The sequence below is a fragment of the Podarcis erhardii genome, assembly GCF_964252035.2.
Source record: "Podarcis erhardii genome assembly, chromosome: 4".
NCBI lineage: Eukaryota > Metazoa > Chordata > Lepidosauria > Squamata > Lacertidae > Podarcis > Podarcis erhardii.
In genome coordinates this window covers 43,022,781-43,046,520 of record NC_138508.1, presented here as the reverse complement: position 1 = coordinate 43,046,520, position 23,740 = coordinate 43,022,781, and the positions used below count along the sequence as shown (strand labels likewise).

Genomic DNA, 23,740 nt, shown 5'->3' with positions numbered 1-23,740 from the left:
TTCATGTAATTTTTAGACTTGCACATCTGGCATTAGCTCAGCCCTCATTTTCTTATCTGATCAGCTTTTGTGGATGCAAGTTACCACTTTAGCATTTTGCACTGTTTCTTTCTTAGGACAAAAAGGTGTGTAACTGGATCCTCTTTTTAACACCGTACTTTTCTTCTGTTTAAGATTGCTTCAGCCTTGATTAACTTCTCTGAATGTGTCAGCAAACAGAAGATGGAATTAGCTGAGGAGTTAATTATTCCAGGATAACTGATCATGTAAACAAACTCTTAGTAGACTTTACAATTAACTGTGAGTTTAAAAGGATAATTGTGTGTTGTGTGTGTGTGTGTGTTTAGAAACGCCTGTATACTGCACCCATCCATGTCAATATGTAGATCATCCCAAGTTTTATAAACAGTTCTTCATTGATCATTAAAAAAATATATCAGAGAATCCTACAGCAGTGGCAAAACAGGAAATATAATGCAATTCCCATCTCACTTGTGTCTGTTCCTAAACTGTTCCCTGGAGGAACAGACGCTACAAAAAATGGAACTCACAATCCTCTCTAACTGTAGGTCTGGGATTTCATCGTAACGAAACTGAAGGAAAAAACACGTTGATATAACATGGAACAACACACACACACACACACACACACACACACCACACGTAAGTCTGACACCAGCACATTGCTACAAGTTTCAAAAGGAGAGAGGGCACCCTCCCTGGAGTCTTTCAAAAGCTCCCCAATTCCGTTAACCCTTCCATGCCAGACTGCTTTGGAGGGAATGGAGATAAGGTGAGGCACAAAACATTCTGATAAAAAAGCACTCTCGTGACAATAGAACTTTGCTTTTCCTAATACAGCATGCAAGGTTTATGCATCCTGGCAACACATTAAGAAGTTCCCCTGGAGCCTATATTGCCGCTGGCTTTAATCAGTATGCTAATAAAGACTAGATAGCTGTGCTCTGCAATGACATGACATATAGAGGAAAGGAGCCCTCATCTCCTCTCTCTAGGGAGCTTGCTTTAATAGGGAGGCTTAGGCTCATACTGCTGAGTAGATACTTTCCACCTTATTAATTTTAGGAGAATAACCTCAGCCACCAAGAGGGGGCAACGTGACCCAGTGCACCTTCCTGGCTGGTGCCAAGAAGAAAAACGTTATTTCATGTCTCTGCCAGTGCTTGGGAGTCCTTGGGATGAAAAAGCAACAAGGGAAAGGAACCAATTCACAGAAATTCTACTCCTCCCAGTGCTGCCCCCCCTCCCTTGCTAACAGTTTATTTTTAATTGGTACCGGATTATTTTCTGGCACTGTTGCTAAGGAAACCTCAGTTGCTATAGTAACTGTATATGTTAAATGGGCAGCCTATATCTGCTAATAAAGTACCACACACACACACCAGCGGACCCACGGTGTGTGTTCACACACATGTGCACATGCTGAGCATGCTATCTGCACCTCTGGGTTTTTTTTGGGGGGGGGGGCAATTTGCTGTGGCATTCATGATTTTTGAAGTCCTCTTCCATTTTATTTCCCTTGAGTTGTAATAAGATGGAAACATGTGGCAGTCTCTGTTCTGCATTCACATGCTGGGTGTTTGCTTCTCCAGACTAGAATGGTTGAGCTAATGAGCTGTCTGTGCTGGCAAAAGACAGACTTTGCAAGGTTTATTCGTTCATACCGAGTTGGGGTGGCTCCTTGATGTACAAAGCATTTGCTTTGCGCCACCATGTGGCCTAACACCATAAGCCCCCCACCCCCACTTCTTTCAAGTATAGCTGCCCATGTACAGTGGTACCTCTGGTTAAGAACTTAACTCGTTCCGGAGGTCCATTCTTAACCTGGAACCCTTCTTAACCTGAGGTACCACTTTAGCTAATGGGGCCTCCCGCTGCTGCCACGCCACTAGCGCGCAATTTCTGTTCTCATCCTGAGGTAAAGTTCTTAACCCGAGGTACAACTTCCAGGTTAGCAGAGTCTATAACTTGAAGTGTCTGTAACTCGAGGTACCACTGTATTGGGAACAGTTAAAAACGTATCTTGAAGAGTTTGGATTTGATATCCTGCTTTATCACTACCCGAAGGAGTCTCAAAGCGGCTAACATTCTCCTTTCCCTTCCTCCCCCACAAAAAACACTCTGTGAGGTGAGTGGGGCTGAGAGACTTCAGAGAAGTGTGACGAGCCCAAGGTCACCCAGCAGCTGCATGTGGAGGAGCGGGGAAGCGAACCCAGTTCACCAGATTACGAGTCCACCGCTCTTAACCACTACACTACACTGGTTCTCTTATCTTGCAAATGGTGGGCAGGGCATGCTCCGCGGGGTAGTGAAATCAGACATGTCTCACTTCCAACTTCAGGGGCCCACGGGGTCCTTGTCAGAGGACAACCAAAATCCTGGAGCCATGACTCTTATAATTACATATAACTGGAGAACCTCTCTTGGACTTCTTGGATGGAAAGCAAAAGGAATGAGTAAACGCTGCCTGGATTGAAGACTGGGGAAACATCAGCAGAGGGAGGAATAAATGGATATTACTCTAAACTGAACATTGGATTAGGATGAGGAACACTTGCTAACACAACTGACAGATGGATAGCTGGAAGTCATTTCTATCAATCTCTCTTTCTCTTACTATTTTGTTATTATTCTTATCTTTTTGTCTTTCGGCATTCTATTATTATTTCATAGAATCGTAGAGTTGGAAAGGACCCTGAGGATTCTCTTGTCCAATCCCTTGCAATGCAGGAATATGCAGCTGTCCCATACGGGGATTGAACCTGCAACCTTGGTGTTATCAGCACCATGCTCAAACCAAGTGAGCTATCCAGGCTCAGAATGATTTCTCTTAATATTCCTACTTGTTATATTTGCATGCAGATGAAGATGATCGATAGTTTGCAGGACCTTGTGTGAGAGACAGGGAAGGGGAGAACTGGGAGGGTACATCATTTTCTGTATGGGACAAAAAATGGGATATACTTGTAATAGAGAATCTTATATTTTTCTTTCTTCTTTTCTTTTCGTTATCTTGGTGTGAGTTGGTGTGTCTTTTATTGTACTGTGAAATTTTTTTAATGAAACTTTATTTCAAACCAACCAACCAACCAACCAACCAACCAACCAATATCCTGGAGCCAGCACTGATTTCCAACCCATGTTAAACTCAGCACTGAGCTGGCTGCGCGTTTAGCTCTGCTTTCTGAACCTCTGCACTTTTAACACAATACCAGTTCTTCCAAGGTTTGAAAGGAGAAACCATGCATACCTATCATAATACTGTGTCAGAAACACATCCGCGTTATGGAAAAGGGCATATTCCATGGGGCAAGTACACTTTGCCACTTAAGTGCTTGCAATTATTACTCACTCCAGACATGCATCAAGGTACGATGCTGAGTTATACACTGACACGTATGGGTGGCAAATTTGGGATTTTATTTCTGCCTGCATCATTGTAGTCAGCGATGGAATCATGACTGAACACCAGCTCTTGTCTAAGAAACATGCCATGCACCAAGAAATAAAGAACAGGGAGACAATGTGAAGAGCCACTAGCTGCACATTGCTTTGGGCAGATGTATCTGAAAGGCACAGAGACACCAAGCACATCAAAAGCCATAGCTGCTTCTGTGTTTCAGGTGGCTCAGCTTGTAGCAGCTTCTCCTACACAGCAAACCAATTTCACGTGTGGAGAAACACAGTTAACCAGTGGCTGCTGCTGAGATGCCAGGAGACCAAAGCCTTTCCGCAACACCTGCTCAATAAGCTCTGGGGAAATAAAGCAAGGACCTGAGAGGAAATCATACTTATGCCCGTTCATTCCTAATCCAATTGCTACACCATCACTTGGTAACCTGGAGGAGTTGAGCAAAGGAGAAGTTAAGCAAAAATAGTAATGACCGCTCCCCACTTAAAACAGGGGGCGCCCTTTGCGGGGACGCGTGCAGCCCTGGATCTGGAGTGGCCCCATCAGCATAGGCTTTGCCTTCCCTCAGGTGGGATACCTGGAGGTCCCCGCCTACCCCAGTGAGTTGTCCAATCCCACCTGGGGGAAGCGTTGCCAGGGAAACCAGGCCAGGTAGGGGGAGGGATTACCTGCCCACACAATAGAGGGTGGATCTTAATTGGTAATCCTCACTTGGCTCCAGAGCTACTGCACCATTTTAACTATTTTTTGTCTAAGCAGCAAGGTTGCTTAAACTTGGCAAGGTGTAACAAGTCAAAACATGTTAAATATGGGATTTAAGATTAGCTGTGAGCAGTTATGGTTCCCTTGGCCCCAGGGCAGAATGCAATTGCTATCTCTCTACACACAAAAGAGGCCGTCTGGGGACCAAGAAGTGAAGAATGACCTTATCGGAAGCTACTGAGGGAATTTGGCAAGGAGAAATGTAATTATCTACTGGAATTTGTCCGCAGGGATTCAGACTCCTTCCTCACACATCCTTGCTCTTGCAACATAGGACAGGAACTCCGACTTACAAGTGGCCAACACACACAGTTTAGATTTCTTTGGATTCATCTGCAGTTGGCAAGCAGCTCTGTTATGCCTGTACAGTAGTACCTCTGGTTACGTACTTAATTCGTTCCAGAGGTCTGTTCTTAACCTGAAGAACCATTTTAGCTAATGGGGCCTCCTGCTGCCGCTGTGCCGCCGGAGCACGATTTCTGTTCTCATCCTGAAGCAAAGTTCTTAACCCGAGATAATATTTCTGGGTTAGCGGAGTCTGCAACCTGAAGCGTATGTAACCTGAAGTGTCTGTAACCCGAGGTACCACTGTACTAGTAGTTTGGGGGCTATATCAGAGTCACCAGAACAGGCTACAACAGTATTCAGTGTGGGGTTGTTGTTTTTTAAATAGCTCTTTCACTTAGGTGTTCCTTTTTTCAAAAAAAATGTGCAGGAGACCAGGGCCCTGTGGGACTTGACGTCCTTCCGCGGGGCCTGCAAGACGGAGCTGTTCCGCCTGGCCTTCGGTCTGGGCCCAGTTTGACCCCCCCCCCTCTATGGGACCCTGTGCCTCTTTGGCCCTTTTATTGGCTCATGTGGGACCAACATGGATAGCTGGCCCTGATGAATACTTGAGGTTCCCGACCCCTATGGTTGTAATTCATGGGCAGTCATTTAATTTTATCCTGATTCTAATTTTTAAGCTGTATTTTAATCAATTGTTTGATTGTGTTTAGCTGGGGAGGGCAGGGTATAAATAAAAATTTACTTACTTACTTATGAGTTCATGGTCACAAAACAGTGAAAGTTCTGCAGTCACCATTCCTGTTTTTAAACAGGCAGAAAATTTCATTATTTTTCCAGAAGGCACCTAAGCAAGCCCACTGCTAGCTAAGATCTGAACCCAAGAACAAAGCAATACTCCCAATTCCACTGTATTTTTATAACTGCAGACACATTGTTCAACTTTGCTTCGCCGGTGTATAGTTTTGGGTGGCATGCCATCTGTCTCCTTTATAGTCCCTATTCTATCTGAGAGAATCACAGAATCGTAGAGTTGGAAGGCTCCCAAGGGTCATCTAGTCCAACCCTTTGCAATGTACGAATCTCAACTAAAGCATCCATGACAGATGGCCATCCAACCTCTGCTTAGAAACCTCCAAGGTCCACAGCCCCCTCGAGAGAGTCCGTTCCACTGTCAAAGAGGAACCAGAGTAAGAGCACTCTATTTTTATTAATTTACAATTTTAAAACTGCATGTTTGTATACTCAGTAGGAAAGGGCCACACCTCCTTGTCCTGGATCACTCCCACATGGGCTGCAAGGAGCAAATAGGAAGGCTATGCAGCCTTTGGTGTAAATTGCATTTTCCTCAGTCAGCCATGTAAACAGGCAAGACACTCTGAACTGCAAGGGGCTAAGCCCAGCTTCCTCAAACTCAGCCCTCCAGATGTTTTGAGACTGCAATTCCTATCATCCCTGACCACTGGTCCTGCTAGCTAGGGATCATGGGAGTTGTAGGCCAAAAACATCTGGAGGGCCGAGTTTGAGGAAGCCTGGGCTAAGCAATGACCCCATCTGTGACTGGATGCATCACCCCTTGGGCAACCAATTCCTAAAATAAGTATGTTGGTGTAGATGCACCCTCAGCTTTATGCCCCTAGAGTGACCTGGCTCTCATAAAATACTTGGATCTGTAGGGCAGAAGTGCCAGACACGAAACATCTCATCTTTTAGGCTTAAAAAAACAACAACATCCCTCCCATGTTATATTGCAAGATTAAAGAAAGAGAAAATCAGATCAAATACCGCAAGCTCTCTGCTAGGGATAAACTACAGAGGCAGGACACAGGCTCGCCTCCCATAATTCAACTATTAAGATGATTAATCTTGCCAAAGACACCCTTGGCAAAACATTCTATTTAAAAAAGAAATGGGAGGGAAGCAGAAGGAACTGGTCAAGAACTGAAGGGGAGCTGGGGTGGGAGAGGGGGAAACAGAATGACGATTCGCAGAGCAGTGCCAAAACCAGCAAAGGGTCCCATGGGTTACCACATCTGAGCTCGAAGGGGAGGCAGTCTAAGGCTGCTTTGTCCCACTTTGAAGGCACTCTTCCCCAGAGGCTAGCAATCTTCAAAGACAGCCTTCTCCTGGAGAGAACTTATGAAATATTACAAAGTTTCCCAGAGCTTGCCCTAGTTTTCGGAGCCTCTGACAGAATTTGGCCTTTTTGATGTAAGAGAAGGGAGGGCAACAGGCAAAAATGAAAAAGATACAGAGGGGTTCTTGCGAATCACAGGACAACCTTGCACTCACTTGCACACATACACCCCCACCCCACCCCCCATGGCTAGTCCAATTAATCTGATGTGAAGTTACAAGACTTGGGCTACAATCCTAGCACCACTTGCCACTTACTGCAATGAACAGGCTAGGTAGACATACTGTAAGCACTGCACTGTAAGGCCACAGATTTCCACTACAGGTTTCACACTGAAAAGGCATTTGAAAATATGCAGTAAAACACAGTTGAGGTTTCCAGGAGTATTTATAGCTTGTTTGCAGACATGAGAACACCCTTCAAACACTAAAATGAACCTAAGAGTATAAGACCCCTGCGGGATCGTTGTAGCTTTCTGTTTTTACAGTGGCCTAAGGGAAGCCCTTGTGCAATAGCCAGAGCTGGCCCCAAACCATCTAGATACCTGAAGCAAATGCGCTTCCACACTCAGCTCAAGGTGTATAGTAACCAAGGCTAGTCAATTTCTTTTTACACCTGAGGTAGAAAAGTCCCACAAGCGTTCCTCCATCACAACGGCAGTAAAAATACAACAACCATAATCACCATGAACTAAAATAACTAACCGATACTGCAGATCTGCTATCTGAGGCTGCTGCCTAACACTGCCTCATACCAGGGGCATACCCTAGCAATGGCACTGTCCTGCTCATGTTCCCCAACAGCTGTCATTCAAAGGTATGTAATATTATTTGTGATGAACTACACTTCCCACTTCAATGCCCATTCACCAGTTTGGAGAGATCTTTTTGGAGGTCGCTGGAATCCCTTTTTGTTTTTACCAATCTGGCCAATTAGGCAAACCCAGTCACCACATTGCTCACACCCAACTCTTTATGAAAGAGTAAAAAAAAGACTAGTCCCAATACAGCGACTTGACTGCTCCCATGTCCTGCTATAATGCACAAAGACAGGCCTTGCAATGCCTAAACCCTTGGTAACTTCCAGGCTAGATTATGGCAACACGTTATATGTAGGGGTGCCTCTGAAGATGGTTTGGAAACTTCAGCTGGTGCAGAATTAAGTGGCCAGGTTGCTCACTGGGGCAAGACTGTTTGCACATATTACACTGATCCTGGCTGGACTGCACTGGCTTGCTAATTAGCTTCTGGGCCCAATTCAAAGTGCTGGTTTGGACCTATGAAGCTTGAAATGGCTCATGACTACAACACCTCAAAGACCGCCTCCCCCCATATAAACTGACAGGACTCTGCAATCATCCTCTGATGCCCTTCTTCATGTGCCTCGTCCAAGAGAGTTTTGAGGGTGGCAACATGAGAACAGGCCTTTTCTGCAGTGGCTTCCCATTTGTGGAAGGTCCATCCAGTGCCTTCGTTATACAGTGGTACCTTGGGTTAAGTACGTAATTCGTTCCGGAGGTCCGTACTTAACCTGAAACTGTTCTTAACCTGAAGCACCACTTTAGCTAATGGGGCCTCCCGCTGCTGCACCGCCGGAGCACGATTTCTGTTCTCACCATGAAGCAAAGTTCTTAACCTGAAGCACTATTTCTGGGTTAGCGGAGTCTGTAACCTGAAGCGTATGTAACCCGAAGTACCACAGTATTTCTTTTAGGTGCCAGGTAAAAATGCTCCCCTTTAACCAGACTTTTGGCTGATTAATATTCTACAGCCTTTTAAATGTGTTTGGGGAAAGGTTGTTGTTTTGTTTTTGTTTTAACTACAGTGGTACCTCGGGTTAAGAACTTAATTCGTTCTGGAGGTCTGTTCTTAACCTGAAACTGTTCTTAACCTGAAGCACCACTTTAGCTAATGGGGCCTCCCGCTGCTGCTGCGCTGCAGCCGCGCGATTTCTGTTCTCATCCTGAAGCAATGTTCTTAACCCAAGATACTATTTCTGGGTTAGCAGAGTCTGTAACCTGAAGCGTCTGTAACCCTGTACCACTGTATCTCTTTTGTGCTTTTATCCTGTATTTTTATCTTGTGAGCTGCCCTTAGATCTTCGGATGAAGGGTGGTAGATAAATAACAACAATACTTTGGAAATATATTGGAATTCACACAAAATCTGTGCAAACACACAGAGTGAGAGTTATTGAGAGAGAGAGAGAGAGAGAGTACTAAGTCTTTAAGCCTGTCCTTCCTCAAAATAATATTATTATTACAGCTTCACTTCCTGTGGTTTTGTCCCCACAGGGAAAGGAAAGGTTAGGAAAATTATGCAGCGGGACTTGACAGTGTTGGAGGCTTTGTACTAAGCAATGCAAGTGTGCACCTCCACAATATAATCCATTTTGTGATTACCTGCTTATGAAATGGCATGAAGTCATTATGGTTTATCTTTTTTACAGAAGGAAGTTGGCACATTTACTTGCATTAAAGAAGGTGGTGCTTGAGAATAATTAAAGAAAAACAAGCAGAAGTCACTCTGGGGGCAATCCCTTCTATGAAAGGAGTATGGAAAAGAACAAGGAGAGGGGGAGTTAATTCACAACAAGGTTAATTTACTCTCTTGGAGAATCAAGGACAAATAAAAAATAATATAATTACAAGGAAGGGCAGAGTCACAAATAATGTGGCCAGGTCCCTAAGGTACATGGTACCCTGGCTCCTGCATGTGCTATTCTCTTGCAGAGCAGAATAAAATTCCTACTCAAACTGGATTAACAATACTGGAAATTGCATTAGGCAACATGGGCGGCAGGATGGTGCAATGAGAGTATGAGCAAGGGAAACAACATTAGGCTCTGCGACTATTATTACTGCCGTTATTAACTTGTCACTTTGCCGTAGTATTGCCTGAAAGCAGGCCAACATGATTGAATTACTGGAGAGGAGAGTGGAGAACTGTTTCTTAGTAAATATGACAACATTAACTCTTTCCTGAGATTCTCACAACTACTCCCTGCTTCCCCCTCCATCCCTATACCCCTTCCCCAACAAGCTGGAGAAAACCACTAGGGCAGATTCTTTGCTGAAGGAATCTTAACAAGAGAAGGGCTTATATTCCAACCTTCTTTTTTCTTTAGCATACAGTACTGCCACAGTAGGTTCAGCTAGGCAAAATACTGCCCCACCCTTGACTCCAATTTATTTATTTTATAATTTATTTCATGCATTTGTATCCCACTTTTTTAGGCCTTCTCATTTTTGTGCTCCTGAAGTAATAGCTCTCAAAAGTCCTGTGACTGCATGGAATGCACATCCCTCACTCTGGGAAGCTGACAGTGTGATTTCTTAAGCCAGTTCAAACAAAATGAATTGTCTTGAGTGTACCATGGAACAGCTTTCAAAAGTTGCAGTTAAAACTCCCACTTCAACTGCTTGCTGAATTTTCTGCACATCTGTAGTGACAACCTGCTTGGACTACTGTAATGCACTCCATGTGGGGCTGCCCCTGAAGATAGTGGCGGCGGCTGGTGCAGGTTGCAGTTGCCAGATTGGTAGGTGGGGCAGCCTATAGGACAATGTGACACAGGCCCTGAAAGCCCTGCATTGGCTGCCACTGAGCTACTGGGCCCAATTCCAGATGCTGGTACAGTGGTACCTTGGGTTACATACGCTTCAGCTTACAGACTCCGATAACACAGAAATAGTACCTCAGGATAAGAACTTTGCTTCAGGATGAGAACAGAAATCGCGGCGGCGGCAGCGTGGCAGCAGTGGGAGGCCCCATTAGCTAAAATGGTGCTTCAGGTTAAGAACAGTTTCAGGTTAAGAACGGACCTCTGGAACGAATTAAGTACGTAACCAGAGGTACCACTGTACTAGCATATAAATCCCTAAATGGTTTGGGACCCAAGTACCTAAAGGAGTGCCTGTCCCAGTAACAGCCACCTTGGGCCCTTTGATTGCCCGGTAGGGTTTTGGGGGTGGTACTGAAGAAGAATGTCCCATTTCTCTGTTTTGTTAATCACAATAACATATATATTATTTTAGTGATTAACTGAATCCTAAAATGGATTCAGAGCAAGATGACATGAAGTGATGCTTAATACTTTCATAACTCTCTCTCTCCTCCCACCCACCCCTAATTAGTGTAAGATAAATTATGGTGGCAGGATGGAGAGGAAAGTTCAGGCAGCTAGGTACTACTAGTGAACATCCTTTGTGAGATAAGGAAGAAAATGGTCACTGATTAGAACATAAGAAAAGCCTGCTGGATCAGGCCCGCATACTGTTCTCACAGTGGTCAATCAGATGCCTGTGGGAAACCAATATGCAGCCTCTGAGCACAAGAGCACTCTTCTGTGGTTTCCAGTAACTGGTATTCAGAAGCATTACCCAGAGCCATCGATAGCCACCTCCTCCAAGATCTTGTCTAATCCTCTTTTAAAACCACCCAGGTTGGAATCCATCACTGCCTCCTTTGGGAGTTCCATAGTTTAACTAGGTGCTGCTGGTGATTTTGGCCAAAGCAACTTATATCAAAATAATTTCACAAGAAAGAAGCACGAGCAAGAAAACCCATCTGAACTATTAAAATATATAAAAGGTAAAGGTAAAGGTACCCCTGCCCGTACAGGCCAGTCTTGACAGACTGTAGGGTTGTGCGCTCATCTCACTCTAGAGGCCGGGGGCCAGCGCTGTCCACAGACACTTCCGGGTCACGTGGCCAGCGTGACGAAGCTGCTCCGGCGAACCAGCACCAGAGCAGCACACGGAAACGCCGTTTACCTTCCCGCTATATAGCGGTACTTATTTATCTACTTGCACTTAAGGGTGCTTTCGAACTGCTAGGTGGGCAGGAGCTGGGACTGAACGACGGGAGCTCACCCCGCCGCGGGGATATATTAAAATATATAGACGCTACCAATGTTTTAAAATACCCATTTCCTTAGTTAGGTCATTTAATTATCGCATAGTTATTTGACACCCTTTCATATAACATCCGAGGCCAGACATACATGGTAAAATAATGGGAGAGTGGGAAGAATCCAACAGGTTGGGAGGGCCAACCAAGCCACTTAGAGTCCGTTTAGGGGATGTTGTTATTGGCTACACTAAGAACAGTTAGCAATGGTCCTTAAACAGATAAGCAGTGCTTTATAAGCACTGATGCATCAGAATCTGTCCATGTGGTTAGTGTTGGAGGAACAGCCTGCTGCAAGTACTAGCCACAGGTCACACAAGACAGTGAGATACTCTAGGCTTGAGTTCAAACCTTGACAGAAAATCATGTTTTGAAATCATCAAGGAGATTTAGGGTCAACTCTGATTTTGAAAAGTAAAAGCCGATCTGAAATAAACAGGTGCCATATATATATATATATATATATATATATATATATATGAAGAAGGCAGCTATAAAATTTGGACGGGAAGAAGAAAAAGAACATCTATAACTTTTTCATATATATACGTCTGTGTCTGTGAAAAATAGAAGACTTCACAGCATGTCAAAATCTGAAGCACACATAAATAAAAAGGCTAAGAGGGAAGAATTCCAGTGCAAGATGCATCTGCCGTCAGAAAATGTGTACGCCTCAATGATCGCTGGTGAATTAGAATATGGAGATGTGAAAAATGGAAAACAGAACTTGCATCAAGCAGCAGATTCAAAGGGCAAAATCACACACTGAGCTATTTCATCAATGGCTCATCAAAAAGCCTTCAAAATAAATGGCGCTGGCACAAATAGGAAAACATTTAATTAAACTCTATTCGAATAAGTCATCCTATAAAGAAATATGCTTATTTACTCTGCAGGTTATTCATTAAGAGTCAACATTTGTAAAAAAAATTCATTAAAAAAGTAGAAGTAAAGTCTGTGTGCTGCCAAACTTTTCAAAATTATCTGTATGCAAGTTCAGAAACAGGTTTCCACTATTTATCACTATACTGTGTACATCTAAGCAATAAAGTTTCAAGCTGGATAAATGACTTTTTGCCAAGTGCACGAGCAACAAAGAGCAAAAAACCAAAAACCTTCCAATAAGGTTGGTAGGAGTAACACACGTGAACCAGATGAAAGTCAATCACTTTCAGTAAGTCACTGATGCAATCCTAAGTATGAAGTCTTGAAAACATCTTTATTTGTCTGTCTCTACTGGAAGCCACTCAAGCAAACTGTCATTCAGAGGTCCATAGTGGGTAGAACAGATTGTAGCAACAAAACCCAAGGCCCAGTGGGAAAAAGAAAAGCAAGGTATTAATCAGATGAATCACATGCTAAAGAAAAAAAAGCCCCTCCCTTCACTGGTATGGACGAAAAATATGTAAACTTTCTCTTCTACAGGAAGCTAAGTATGTACTGTGTTTAACAGCTGCATTGGCAACTTAGCTCAATAATAAAACCTTGAGCTTGTTATGATGCTGGACTGAGTGGTAATCCCTGCTGTGGTGAGCCTTCCTTTCCAACTTACTTGCAAACATACTGCCTTGTTCCGACAAGGTGTTAGAAAGTAAGAATCAAGCTTCTGACCTCACACGCCCCTTTCATGAAAAGCATTCCCATCACCAGAAGCACCTGATATCTCTCAGTCAATTTTAGGCAAATAGAACTACTGGGCTTCAAAACACCTCACTAAGGTCATGGCTTATGGTTATCCAAATGGCAGAGGAGGATCTGCTGTAGGTAGATGGGCAGTCCTCCTCTGCTCCTGAGGATCTGAGTAGGGAGCCTTCTACTAAACCATTTTATTAAAACTATGCTTCAGTTTCATCAAAGCTGCCTTTTGATGAGCTGAAACTCTGGCTATGATACTCTAGCCCCAAACCCTAGAAATCCTTATTCAAAGACGAGTTGGAATACTTGCAATAAACAAAAGACTAAAACAACCCTGCTCGTGCACAAAGTGCATTTTGCTCTCTCCAGCCAAAACAATTCTAAGTTACACAAATATACCAGAGCATTTCTTGAGTGTTCCTTGCTTCATGCTCCCCCCGTTGGACTTGTTGAAGTCAGTCGGCCCATAACTGGGCCCACCATCTGCTGTTGGATACTACACGGCACATTGACTGGTGTGACCAGAAGAGTATGCACAGCTCCAGCAGAGTCACCCAGCAAATGTCAGGGTGTTTCTGCTTCCTAGCAGCCAGCTTTTCCCAAGAGTTCCTGGTTGAGAAAACTCCTTACCCACTCAGTTAAGTTCAAAGTGTTTGTTGTCTCATGGCGCAAGATAAGCATAAACACACTATCTACATAAACTTAAAACATAAACATAAAAAAATGCTAGTACAGTGATACCTCGGGTTACATACGCTTCAGGTTACATATGCTTCAGGTTACAGACTCCGCTAACCCAGAAATAATACCTCTGGTTAAGAACTTTGCTTCAGGATGAGAACAGAAATCGTGTTCCGGCGGCGCGGTGGCAGCAGGAGGCCCCATGAGCTAAAGTGGTGCTTCAGGTTAAGAACAGTTTCAGGTTAAGAACGGACCTCCGGAGCGAATTAAGTACTTAACCCGAGGTACCACTGTACATCACAAACTAATCTACCATGATGCAGTTCTCTGGTTTTAGAAATAAAACCTTGTCCAGATACAAGTTTACAGAGAGAGCCACTAGGACTTCACCATGCTGGCTTCCCATGCTGTACTATCACCATAAAGCACTGAGCAAAAATCTCACACTCACGCCAGTACTGCTGACTCTTAACCCAACCCCTGCACCTACACCCATTCCGCAGAGAAAGGGAGGGTGGGTGAGTCCTATAAACACGCAATTGGCTAGTGCAGAAATATGGTGGGAGATGACTGGGCTATGGCAAAATACATTTCATCCCCTTGACAGGTGTATTGGGAGACAGCTGCTGCACTTACCACTAGCTCTGAACAAGTGTCCCTCTTAAGAGGTAAGGCAAACAACTTTCAAGGGAGAGTTGCAGCAGCAGCAGCAGCTAATTGCAGAGCATGGATTGCCTTGAGCAATCCTGGATAGACGGGATATAGCGGTAGCCATACAGAGGTAACCATCTGTCCCTCCCTTTACTGGTGTCCCCCTTGTGTGGTTCACCCATGTCAGGCAGAGAAGAGAAGAGAAGAGAAGAGAAGAGAAGAGAAGAGAAGAGAAGAGAAGAGAAGAGAAGGAATACTTTTCTTTCTACTTCCTGAAAGATGTGCCCTTTACACCAGAGAAAGAGAACCTTCCCTTTCTGAATCAACAAGTTTATAGCCCCTCCTCCTTGTGAATGAAGGGGAAGGACCACTCCTGAAGTAACTGAAATGCCTCCCAGAGTTAGTGGAGAATAGAAAATATCTCAAAAGCTTGTAGGCTTCACTTTTGTCAAGAAGAAATAAGTCTTTAAGAAAGATCCCGTTGAGAAGCTCCATAAACAAACTTTGAATTCTACACATTTATGTTTTCTTTCATGAAACTGGCTGACAGAGTCAGTGATTGTCTGCAGGCTATGCTTTAGTACCCGCTGATTCGCAGGGAGATTATCTTAATTTGGTAGTCCATACACGGGACAGATTTTGGAATTACTTGCCTTAAAATAGCTATTCTTTTCGGCCCACTGGAATTAGGAAATGGGTTTTGGTCCCTGCCAGCCACTCACCGTCAATTAGAGGCTCAACCAGCATACTGAAAGCAAGGATGTAGTTAAATAATATTTCATAGTCCTTTCCTTTTCTACAGTTGAGCACAGCTATACAAACTTATCATCCCATGGCAATAAGGACTGTACAATGGCAGGCTTTGGTACCGCTTACTTTGGTACCATCAGGTAATGGCCGCTGGTGCAGGGAAGCGCCTGACCGGCAGGGCTTCTTAAATTAATTGGCCAAAGAGTTGAACTAGCTGAGAAAATGAAATTGCTCTCTGAGCCAGAAGTTCTATGATAGACCACCACCATGCTGCTGACCTTTTCTAACCCTTAGCTTCTGACTGTTCTGCTCTTTACTGCAGTTCCAATCAATTTGCCTGTTCAGTGGCCCGCAGTTTTCAGAGACACCTTAACAGACTGAACTGTCTTTACATTAACCACAATCCATATCCCTGGCACAGAGGCTGATTTTCGTTAAATGCCGCTATTAGCTGCCCCATTATATGGGGCTTCCTTTGATAACCCAATGCCTCTGCCCAGCCAGTCTCTAAACCTGAGAGCCAGCAGGTGTTTGTCCAATCAGAAGTGTTGCCACATCTGTACTGACCCTTAAATTTTGATACCAACAGGGCTTTGCAGTAGTTTTTGTTAAAGCAATTCCAGAAGCACTTAGGTTTTATGGTTTGTAGCAAGAGAAGAGAGTATAAATGATTGCCACAGTTAAAGAGACCCTGAGAAACAGGATGTTCCATTCTCAACTCTATACTCAAACACACAGTGACAATGGGCATTGCTCCAGAGCCAGTTCCCCAGTTCCCCAAAACATTTCTTAATCCTTACCTATCTCAAAGGCTGAGACAATGTGTCAAAGGAATAAACTTCAAACTCAATACTTAAAGTCAAGAATGATAGATATGTTTTTATTAAAGGGACAATTGAAGGCAATTTAAAAATAACTGTTAGATTTGCATGTGCACCAAACTCAAAGCTACTTGACTTTATTCAGAAGGTATTATGTAAATTCAATAAACTGGCTGAGAGAGAAGCTAGACTAGGGGGTAACTTCAACTTTAATGTACAAGCAGTGTCTCTAAAAGTCTTGAGCAAGGGCACCACCTGGAAGAACCTTTTAAAAGATAAAAGACCTCCTATGACTTACTACAGTTCTTCCAAAAATAGGGCTTATACAAGATACGGAGAAAATACAAAAGATTTCCTTCACCCCAACATGACTCCTGATCCGTATTAGACTTTTTATTGCTTAAAAGATAAAGGGACCCCTGACCGTTAAGTCCAGTTGTGGACAACTCTGGGGTTGTGGCGCTCATCTCACTTTAGTGGCCGAGGGAGCTGGCGTTTGTCCACAGACAGCTTCCAGATCATGTCGCCAGCATGACTAAGCTGCTTCTGGAGAACCAGAGCAGCACACGGAAGTGCCGTTTACCTTCCCGCCGGACCGGTACCTATTTATCTACTTGCACTTTGACATGCTTTCGAATTGCTAGGTTGGCGGGAGCTCACGGCATTGCAGGGATTCGAACCGCCGACCTTCTGATCAGCAAATGCTAGGCTCTGTGGTTTAACCCACAGTGCCACCCACATCCCTTACTGCTTACTCCACAAGTTAATTCCATTCACACAGTGAACATTGATAACATCACCGATCATGCTCCAGTAGAAGTGACCATATGACCGAGCAATGAAATCCAAACCTTTACATCATGGTCATTTAACCAGCCAACCACCTAAAGGAAAAGATAGCAGAAACCCTACAATTCTATTTCAAGGAAAACGACAATGACAACACCAATTCTACCAACCTTTGGGAGGCTATGAAAGCAGTGACAAGAGGTATCTGTATCAAAGAAAAAGCATATATTAAAAAACAAGTCTCTACAACAATAACCAAACTAGAAATGGAAATTACTGAGCTGCTAACTAAATATAAAAGTTCAGGTTCAAAATACCTCCTTAGAGGAATTGAACAAAAGAGACAAGAAATAGACTCCTTAGAAATTAATGACTCTAGACTTTTGGCAGATGTAAAAAGAAAAAATCTAAGTCAGGGGTACACAGTATGCAAAAAAGCAATGGTATTAAAACATTTTCTCCTGACTTCTGCTCAGAATTTGCCTTTGATTCTAAATTATATACCTCATGATGCCCAAATTAAAAAAAGAGATATCCACAATTTCTTAGAAAACTTACCCATACCATCATTAACTCATGATGAAAAAACCTTTTTAGATAGCCCCATCTCCATAGAAGAAATTGACATTAACCGAACCTACATAAAGCCCAAGGACCTGATGCTTTCACTTCTGAGTTTTATAAAAGATTCAAAGAAATATTATTACCATATATGGTCCACCTATTTTATGACCTCTCCCCCAAACAGATATGAAAATGGCAGAAAAATAATTACTCCTGCAAAAGACCCAGAATAAATGCCAAATGAAGGAGGCTGGGGTATCCCAAACCCTGATCTATATTTTATTGCTAACCAAGTAAGACATGCTGTCCCTTTTATTTTAGATGACACCTCAAAGCAATGGCTCCAGTTAGAAAAAGAACTTATCAAAGGAATACCAACTTCTGCAAACCACTTCTTAGAACTGGGCTAAACATTCAAAACAGATTCACACAAACCATACTTAATGCACGGAAAGAGAAGGAAGGCAGGAATCCTAACTCCAGCACCAGCTCCACCTATACCCCTTGCCTTCCAGCCACTGTTTTCACAACACTTCATGACAATTTTATGTTGCAAAAGGTCTATACTGGTTATCTGACTTTTATAACAGAAATATAGCACTATCAGACCAAGAAATATGGACTAAACTAGGAAAATTAAAAGCCCCTTGGCTGCTACTCCACCAAATCCACACTTTTCTTGGCTAACCCAGTTTAACAGTAAGGCATTCACAAGACCATTAACCCCATCTGAAAGACTTGTAATATCCACAGAAGGACATGGCTCAGGTATAAAATCTGCAATCTATAAAATTCTAATCAGTGCATCGGTGGGTTCACTTGATCCTATTGAACACCAACAGGAATGAGATTTCAACTATGAACTTGACCCAGGTCAATGGCTTAGACAAAAAAACAACAAACCTTTAAATCCATTTCAGTGAGCAATAGGAAATTAATCCCTAATCTCTAGGAACCTGGTAATGGCACCTCACCATGTTGCTAGAGGGGTGTCCCACACCCGGTACATATCTCCACGTGTGGTGGGAAAGTACAAAAATCCAGCCTTTCTGGAATTCCATATTCCAATAAATTAATAAAATATCGAAATAACAATTGGAAGTAAAACCATAATTAGCTTCATTATATATATTTCAAGAGTATATGGACTTACCGTATTTTTTGCACCATAACACTCACTTTTTTCCTCCTAAAAAGTAAGGGGAAATGTCTGTGCGTGTTATGGAGGGAACGCCTACGGGTGGCATGCCTGTGGACTTTCCTCCTCTAAAAACTATGTGCGTGTTGTGGTCGGGTGCGTGTTATAGAGCGAAAAATACGGTACATAATAAATAATTAATAGGCCATTTATTACAAGTGGCAAGACAGAACGTAACCCGACACTAGATTTTTCTGGCACAATGGTAGACAATTGGTACAAAACAGTTTGGGAAATAGTCCTCCCTGAGAGATTAAAAAAAAGAAAAACTTCAGTTGATGTGGACAGATCGAGAAAGATGGCTTTACCCCAGTGTCGTTTAATTTCATAACATATGCCAGTATCCCAGAAAATGAACAATCTCCCCCATCAGTATTTGGCTCAAACTGGTTGATCTAAATTTAAACATAAATTATTACCTTCACTTCCACACACATACACACACTGGTTTCATTGATAGCATACTAGGAAAAATGACTGTTACTCATACTTAGCCTAAGCACAATCACAAGGGCTATGTGATGTTGAATGCTATTTGTTAACTCTCTTCTATCGTGTTTCCTCATTGTTGCTGTTATTGTTTAAACCAATTCACAAACCAAGAACCTGAACATTGACCACTCATAATGAGGCATATATCATAGATATTACAGCAAATTTATTATGTTATTTTTTGGATATACAAATGAGGAGACTTGGTCTACTTATTTGTATCATTTATCATTCCTATGATTCTTGTTTATGACCCCCCTCCCCCAAGTTATTTAAAAGCAAGCAAGCAGCTACAGCATGATGCTGCATCGGGATAAACTAGGGATTAGGCGATTGGTTAAGTTAATGGGCCATATTGTTCATGGTGCTAAAATGGCCTGTGGGCATCTTGTTGCACATTACTAGCAAACAAGCCTCCTGTGAACCCTGTCAGCAGTAGTCTTCAGTGGCCTTCAAGATATTTAAAAGCAGCAAACCTGGAAAAGCCAAGCAGGGCAAATTAAGCCACTCAAACCAGATCAGAGTCGTAAAAGCTTAAGGGCAAACCCAGATTTCAGACATGATCACTTCTTACACCAGGCAGGTCCAAAGTCCATTTCGGGGGCCTCAACAACTTTGGGGTAAAATCCTAAAAAAAGGTTAACAAGATTTGGTTGGCCCTTCACTTCACCAAATCTGGCCTTCTTTGAAAAAAGTTTGGACACCACTGTCTTACATGAACATTTTCTCCAACACAAATATTATCTGTGCAGGTAACTCATAAGTATGAAGCAGTCTTGTGGTTTTCCTCAGTTTATAGAAAGGAACCAGAGTGCCCTTTTTAGATGAGGCAAAGCAGCAGCTTACAGTACTTCTTAAATCATTTCCCTTAATTATTCAAGTATAAAAGAAGAGCAACAAAGGTTACTGCCTGCTCTGGATGGGGACGTTGCTGATTTGCATGTATATGCGGCATCCTTTCACCCTTGGTCCTTTCCAAGCCTTAATGCTGCTCATGTTTGAAAAATTAAGTGCACAAATGATGATGAGGTCGGCAGCATTTGATACAGGCACAAATCATCTGACAAAATTCCCTGTTGGGGGTCATATATAAATATATCTGTTGTCTGCAACACAGCCAGCTGTCATGTGCTCAGTTCCCAAAGTGGGTCTGTTGTCCTTGTCTGAGTCCCTCAGACTCTGTGCTTCAGCGTGTGGCACTGATCACACCTTGAAATGTTTTGCAAGAGGATGTGGTAATCAATAAACATCAAGCAAAAATGGAATAGGACATTCCACTGGATTCAACCAAAGCCTTCAAGTCTTAACCTGAACTCTACCCCGGATCTACACAGCCTAAGTGCAACCATCTTTCGCTCCCTCAATCAAATTTTGTCATTGCAGTAATCTGAAGGAGAATACTTCTGAGATGGCTAATTTGACATGTCCAGTGGGGGCACCATTTGGGGGCAATCAGCCAAGCTTGTAAAGAAGCCGGTTCTAATTGGAATAACATTAAAAGTTTTATTTCCTTTGTTTTCAACAAATGTTTGCCACCATCTAGGATGGCTTGCATTTGAATGGCAATGGTCTTATTTGGATGCCACAGTTTCACGTTATGGTAATGATTCTTGGGCTCAACTGCTGGCCCCTTTCTTTCTCCTCGATGCTTTCTTCCCAAGCACCAACAGTCAGCTGGTTTTTGGTGTTTAAACCATGCTTATATAGGGCTTGCTAAGCCCTTTATGTAGTGCTTCCCAAGCACTTCATAGGCAGTGTGGAAGAGGCTTTGTAGGCACTGCAAAGCCTCTTTCATCTAAGCCCTGTCTTTACCAGCTCCCCACCTGATGTTAGGTGTAAGGCAGATCGTTTTGGCTTGGATGAAATGGCCTGGTGGATCAAACGGGGAAGTGTGTTGGTCCTAATTAGGACTGCATGCCAGAGGTTATGCCAGAATCTACTGGTAGATCTATATGTGGTTGAGGAAAATCAGCAAGAGTTTCTGTCTTTTAGCTATTTAACAATGACAATAGACAGGTATGTTTTATCCCAATCATTCCTAAATTGGGCTGCTAAAAGAAAAAAAGAACTGTGTGAAAGAACTGTGAGTTTATGTCCAGAATGAAAACTAAATTTGGGGAGTTAGTGGTATTCAGAGGCAATGTATTAGTTAATCTTAATTTCAAGATTGCCCCCTGCCCCATTATTTTGTATCTAGCTCTGGTTGGTTGACTTTAGGATTCTGTTGCTACTGCCACTACTGTTTGTTGCATAGTTCAATAGATGTGGACACTCAGCACAGGGCTTTAAAGGTTTCAGAAATCTGCAGACTAAAAACCACTATCTCTGGTTGTGCACTGAATGGGTTACAGTCCTGAACAAGATATGGTGCTGAGTCCTTTAGTCTAGCTACTATTCACTATTAGCAGTGAAATCTGAGATGACAGAATTGGAAGGGACCCTGAGGGTCATCTAGTCCAATCCCCTGCAATGCAGGGATCTTAACACATGGTCTGCCATCCAGTTTGAGAATGATCCCCCCACTTTGCTTTGCAGATGTGCTAGCAGTTTTACTGCTGCACCACTAGATGTGAGGAAGGAATTGCTATCTACATTTTAATAGGCATCAATGTCCCATTCATTTTATATAATTATTTGTAAAGCGATTTCAACATGCAAAACTTGATACTCTTGAGAAGCCTCAAATATGTCATCTGTCTGGAGGACAGGAAGCATCAAGAGATCCCACACTTACAAATGCAAAAGGAACACATTTGATAAAGGAGCAGTTGCAAGAATGCAACTGAAGGGCAAAAACAACATGTCCTAGACACACGTACTTGTCTGATTTGTATGAGACACAGAATGAGACTTGCATAATAGATGCCATACACAAAAATAGTATCTAGCTGAAATTAGACTGAATGAGTTGGATAAACAGAATTACTGATTGATGTTGGATCAGAGCCACAATATTGTGCCTGACATCATCTCTCCTTTAAACGGCACTTCCTTGAATCCTTACTGACCACATTCATTAGAAGTCTGTCTTATTGACTGTAATAGTACATATCCCTCACCAATGTGACCAGACCACCAATCTCAAACCAGAGCTCCTCTTAAAATGTACCTTTCTCAACTGAATAGTTTCATGAGTACTCAAATGAGCCAAGACATTTATGGGTTAATCTACACACAGAGAGAAAGCACTCCGGTGACAGTGCCTCTTCAGAATGCACATCTGAGGCTGCATGTTTCATTGCTAGCCCCAAACCAGCTGACTGTGGAAATCTAGCTTTGTCTTTTCTCCAACATGTTGATTTTCATTTTACACATGCAATCCTGCATGTACATTTTGTACTCCAAGAACAGATGCACCATCGTGTTTTCTGGACGTGTAAGATTGGTCATTAATCCTCATAAACCTAATGTGTTAAGCCACAGCACAAACTATGAAGGCAGCAAACATTTCACAAGTGCTATGAACTGTGATTTGGATGTTTTCTGGAACCCCCCCCCCCCACAAAACATAACTAATAGGCAGACAAGCTTTTCAAACCATTATGTAATTCGCATTAGATCCAAAGATAAGACATGTGGGAGAGGATGGCTTGTCTAAGCTTAAAACTGAGTCCCTGTCAGGAAATGAGGAATGAAATTGGTCCTGGAGACACATTTCATAGGTACCACAAAGTTGCTCATACAACTGTGAGCTAAGAATACATCTTAAACTGCCTTTTAACAGATGTTTACACCTGCCTCATGGAGTCGGGAACAAGCACAGTGGCACTACACTTCTCTACAGTGAAAACTTCAGGGAGGTTGAGATTTCTCTTTTGTTTCTGTGGTTAAAAAACAAACAAACCCGCGAATTCCTGCTCTGAAACCAACACAAAGCAAACAAAAACTGCATCTCCCAAAAAAAGGTACCAAAGCAAAAAGCCCTATAACCCTAAACACAATATAAAAAAGGATGAGTAATTCCATGCAGCTGGAATGGCAAGCTTTCGTACCGAAGTCTCTGCACTAGGTAGAGTCTTGGCAGCATTGTCAATAGGATACTTACCAGGCCGTAAGACCCTGATTTCCAGCAGGTTAGAGGTTCTGTCTGCCAGTCGTGTCCAGCTACTGTTGTAGTTCTTCCGCCAGAGCTCTGCCACACATTGGTACTTTCCCGCCTCTGTGTCACTGGCCCTGCTGATGCTCAGGCGCACGTTGTTGCTGGATTCTGATTTTTCAATGGCTGTCCTGGTTCGAAACCCAACGTACCTATCTCCCCACTGAACACCTCCATCCCGAGTGAAGGTGACCAGATCGTGAAACTCGGTGCTGCCTGCTGGCTGAAAGCGCCACGTCACAGACACTGGGACCCAGGATGGGTAATGTGGTTTGATGATGCATTGCAAATCAAACGACTCGTTGTAGGTCACTCCAGGGGTGCGGGAGATGGCTGTAACTGCAAAGCCAGCATCTACCAAAAAGCAAAAGACAGACACACAAAGTGAATATTTTCAACAGTAACTGTAATACCATTGGCACGTCAATTTCTGCAACCACAGTAAGAAGTGCTTTCCTAGCAGCAGCTCACAGGAGGTGGGTCTGGTAAACTCTTATTCTCAGTAAATAAACACATACATTAAAACAGGGACGGGA

General features: G+C 43.0%; 1 protein-coding gene across 3 annotated transcripts in view; it reads right to left on the bottom strand.

Annotated features, from left to right (window-relative positions):
• Positions 1-23,740, bottom strand: part of IGSF3 (immunoglobulin superfamily member 3) — a 494,096-nt gene that overhangs the window by 13,375 nt on the left and 456,981 nt on the right. For all 3 annotated transcript variants that reach the window (XM_081858447.1, XM_081858448.1, XM_081858449.1), the window contains one exon: positions 23,154-23,558. In XM_081858447.1, coding sequence (XP_081714573.1) covers positions 23,154-23,558 — 405 coding nt within the window. The remainder of the gene's footprint in view (positions 1-23,153; positions 23,559-23,740) is intronic.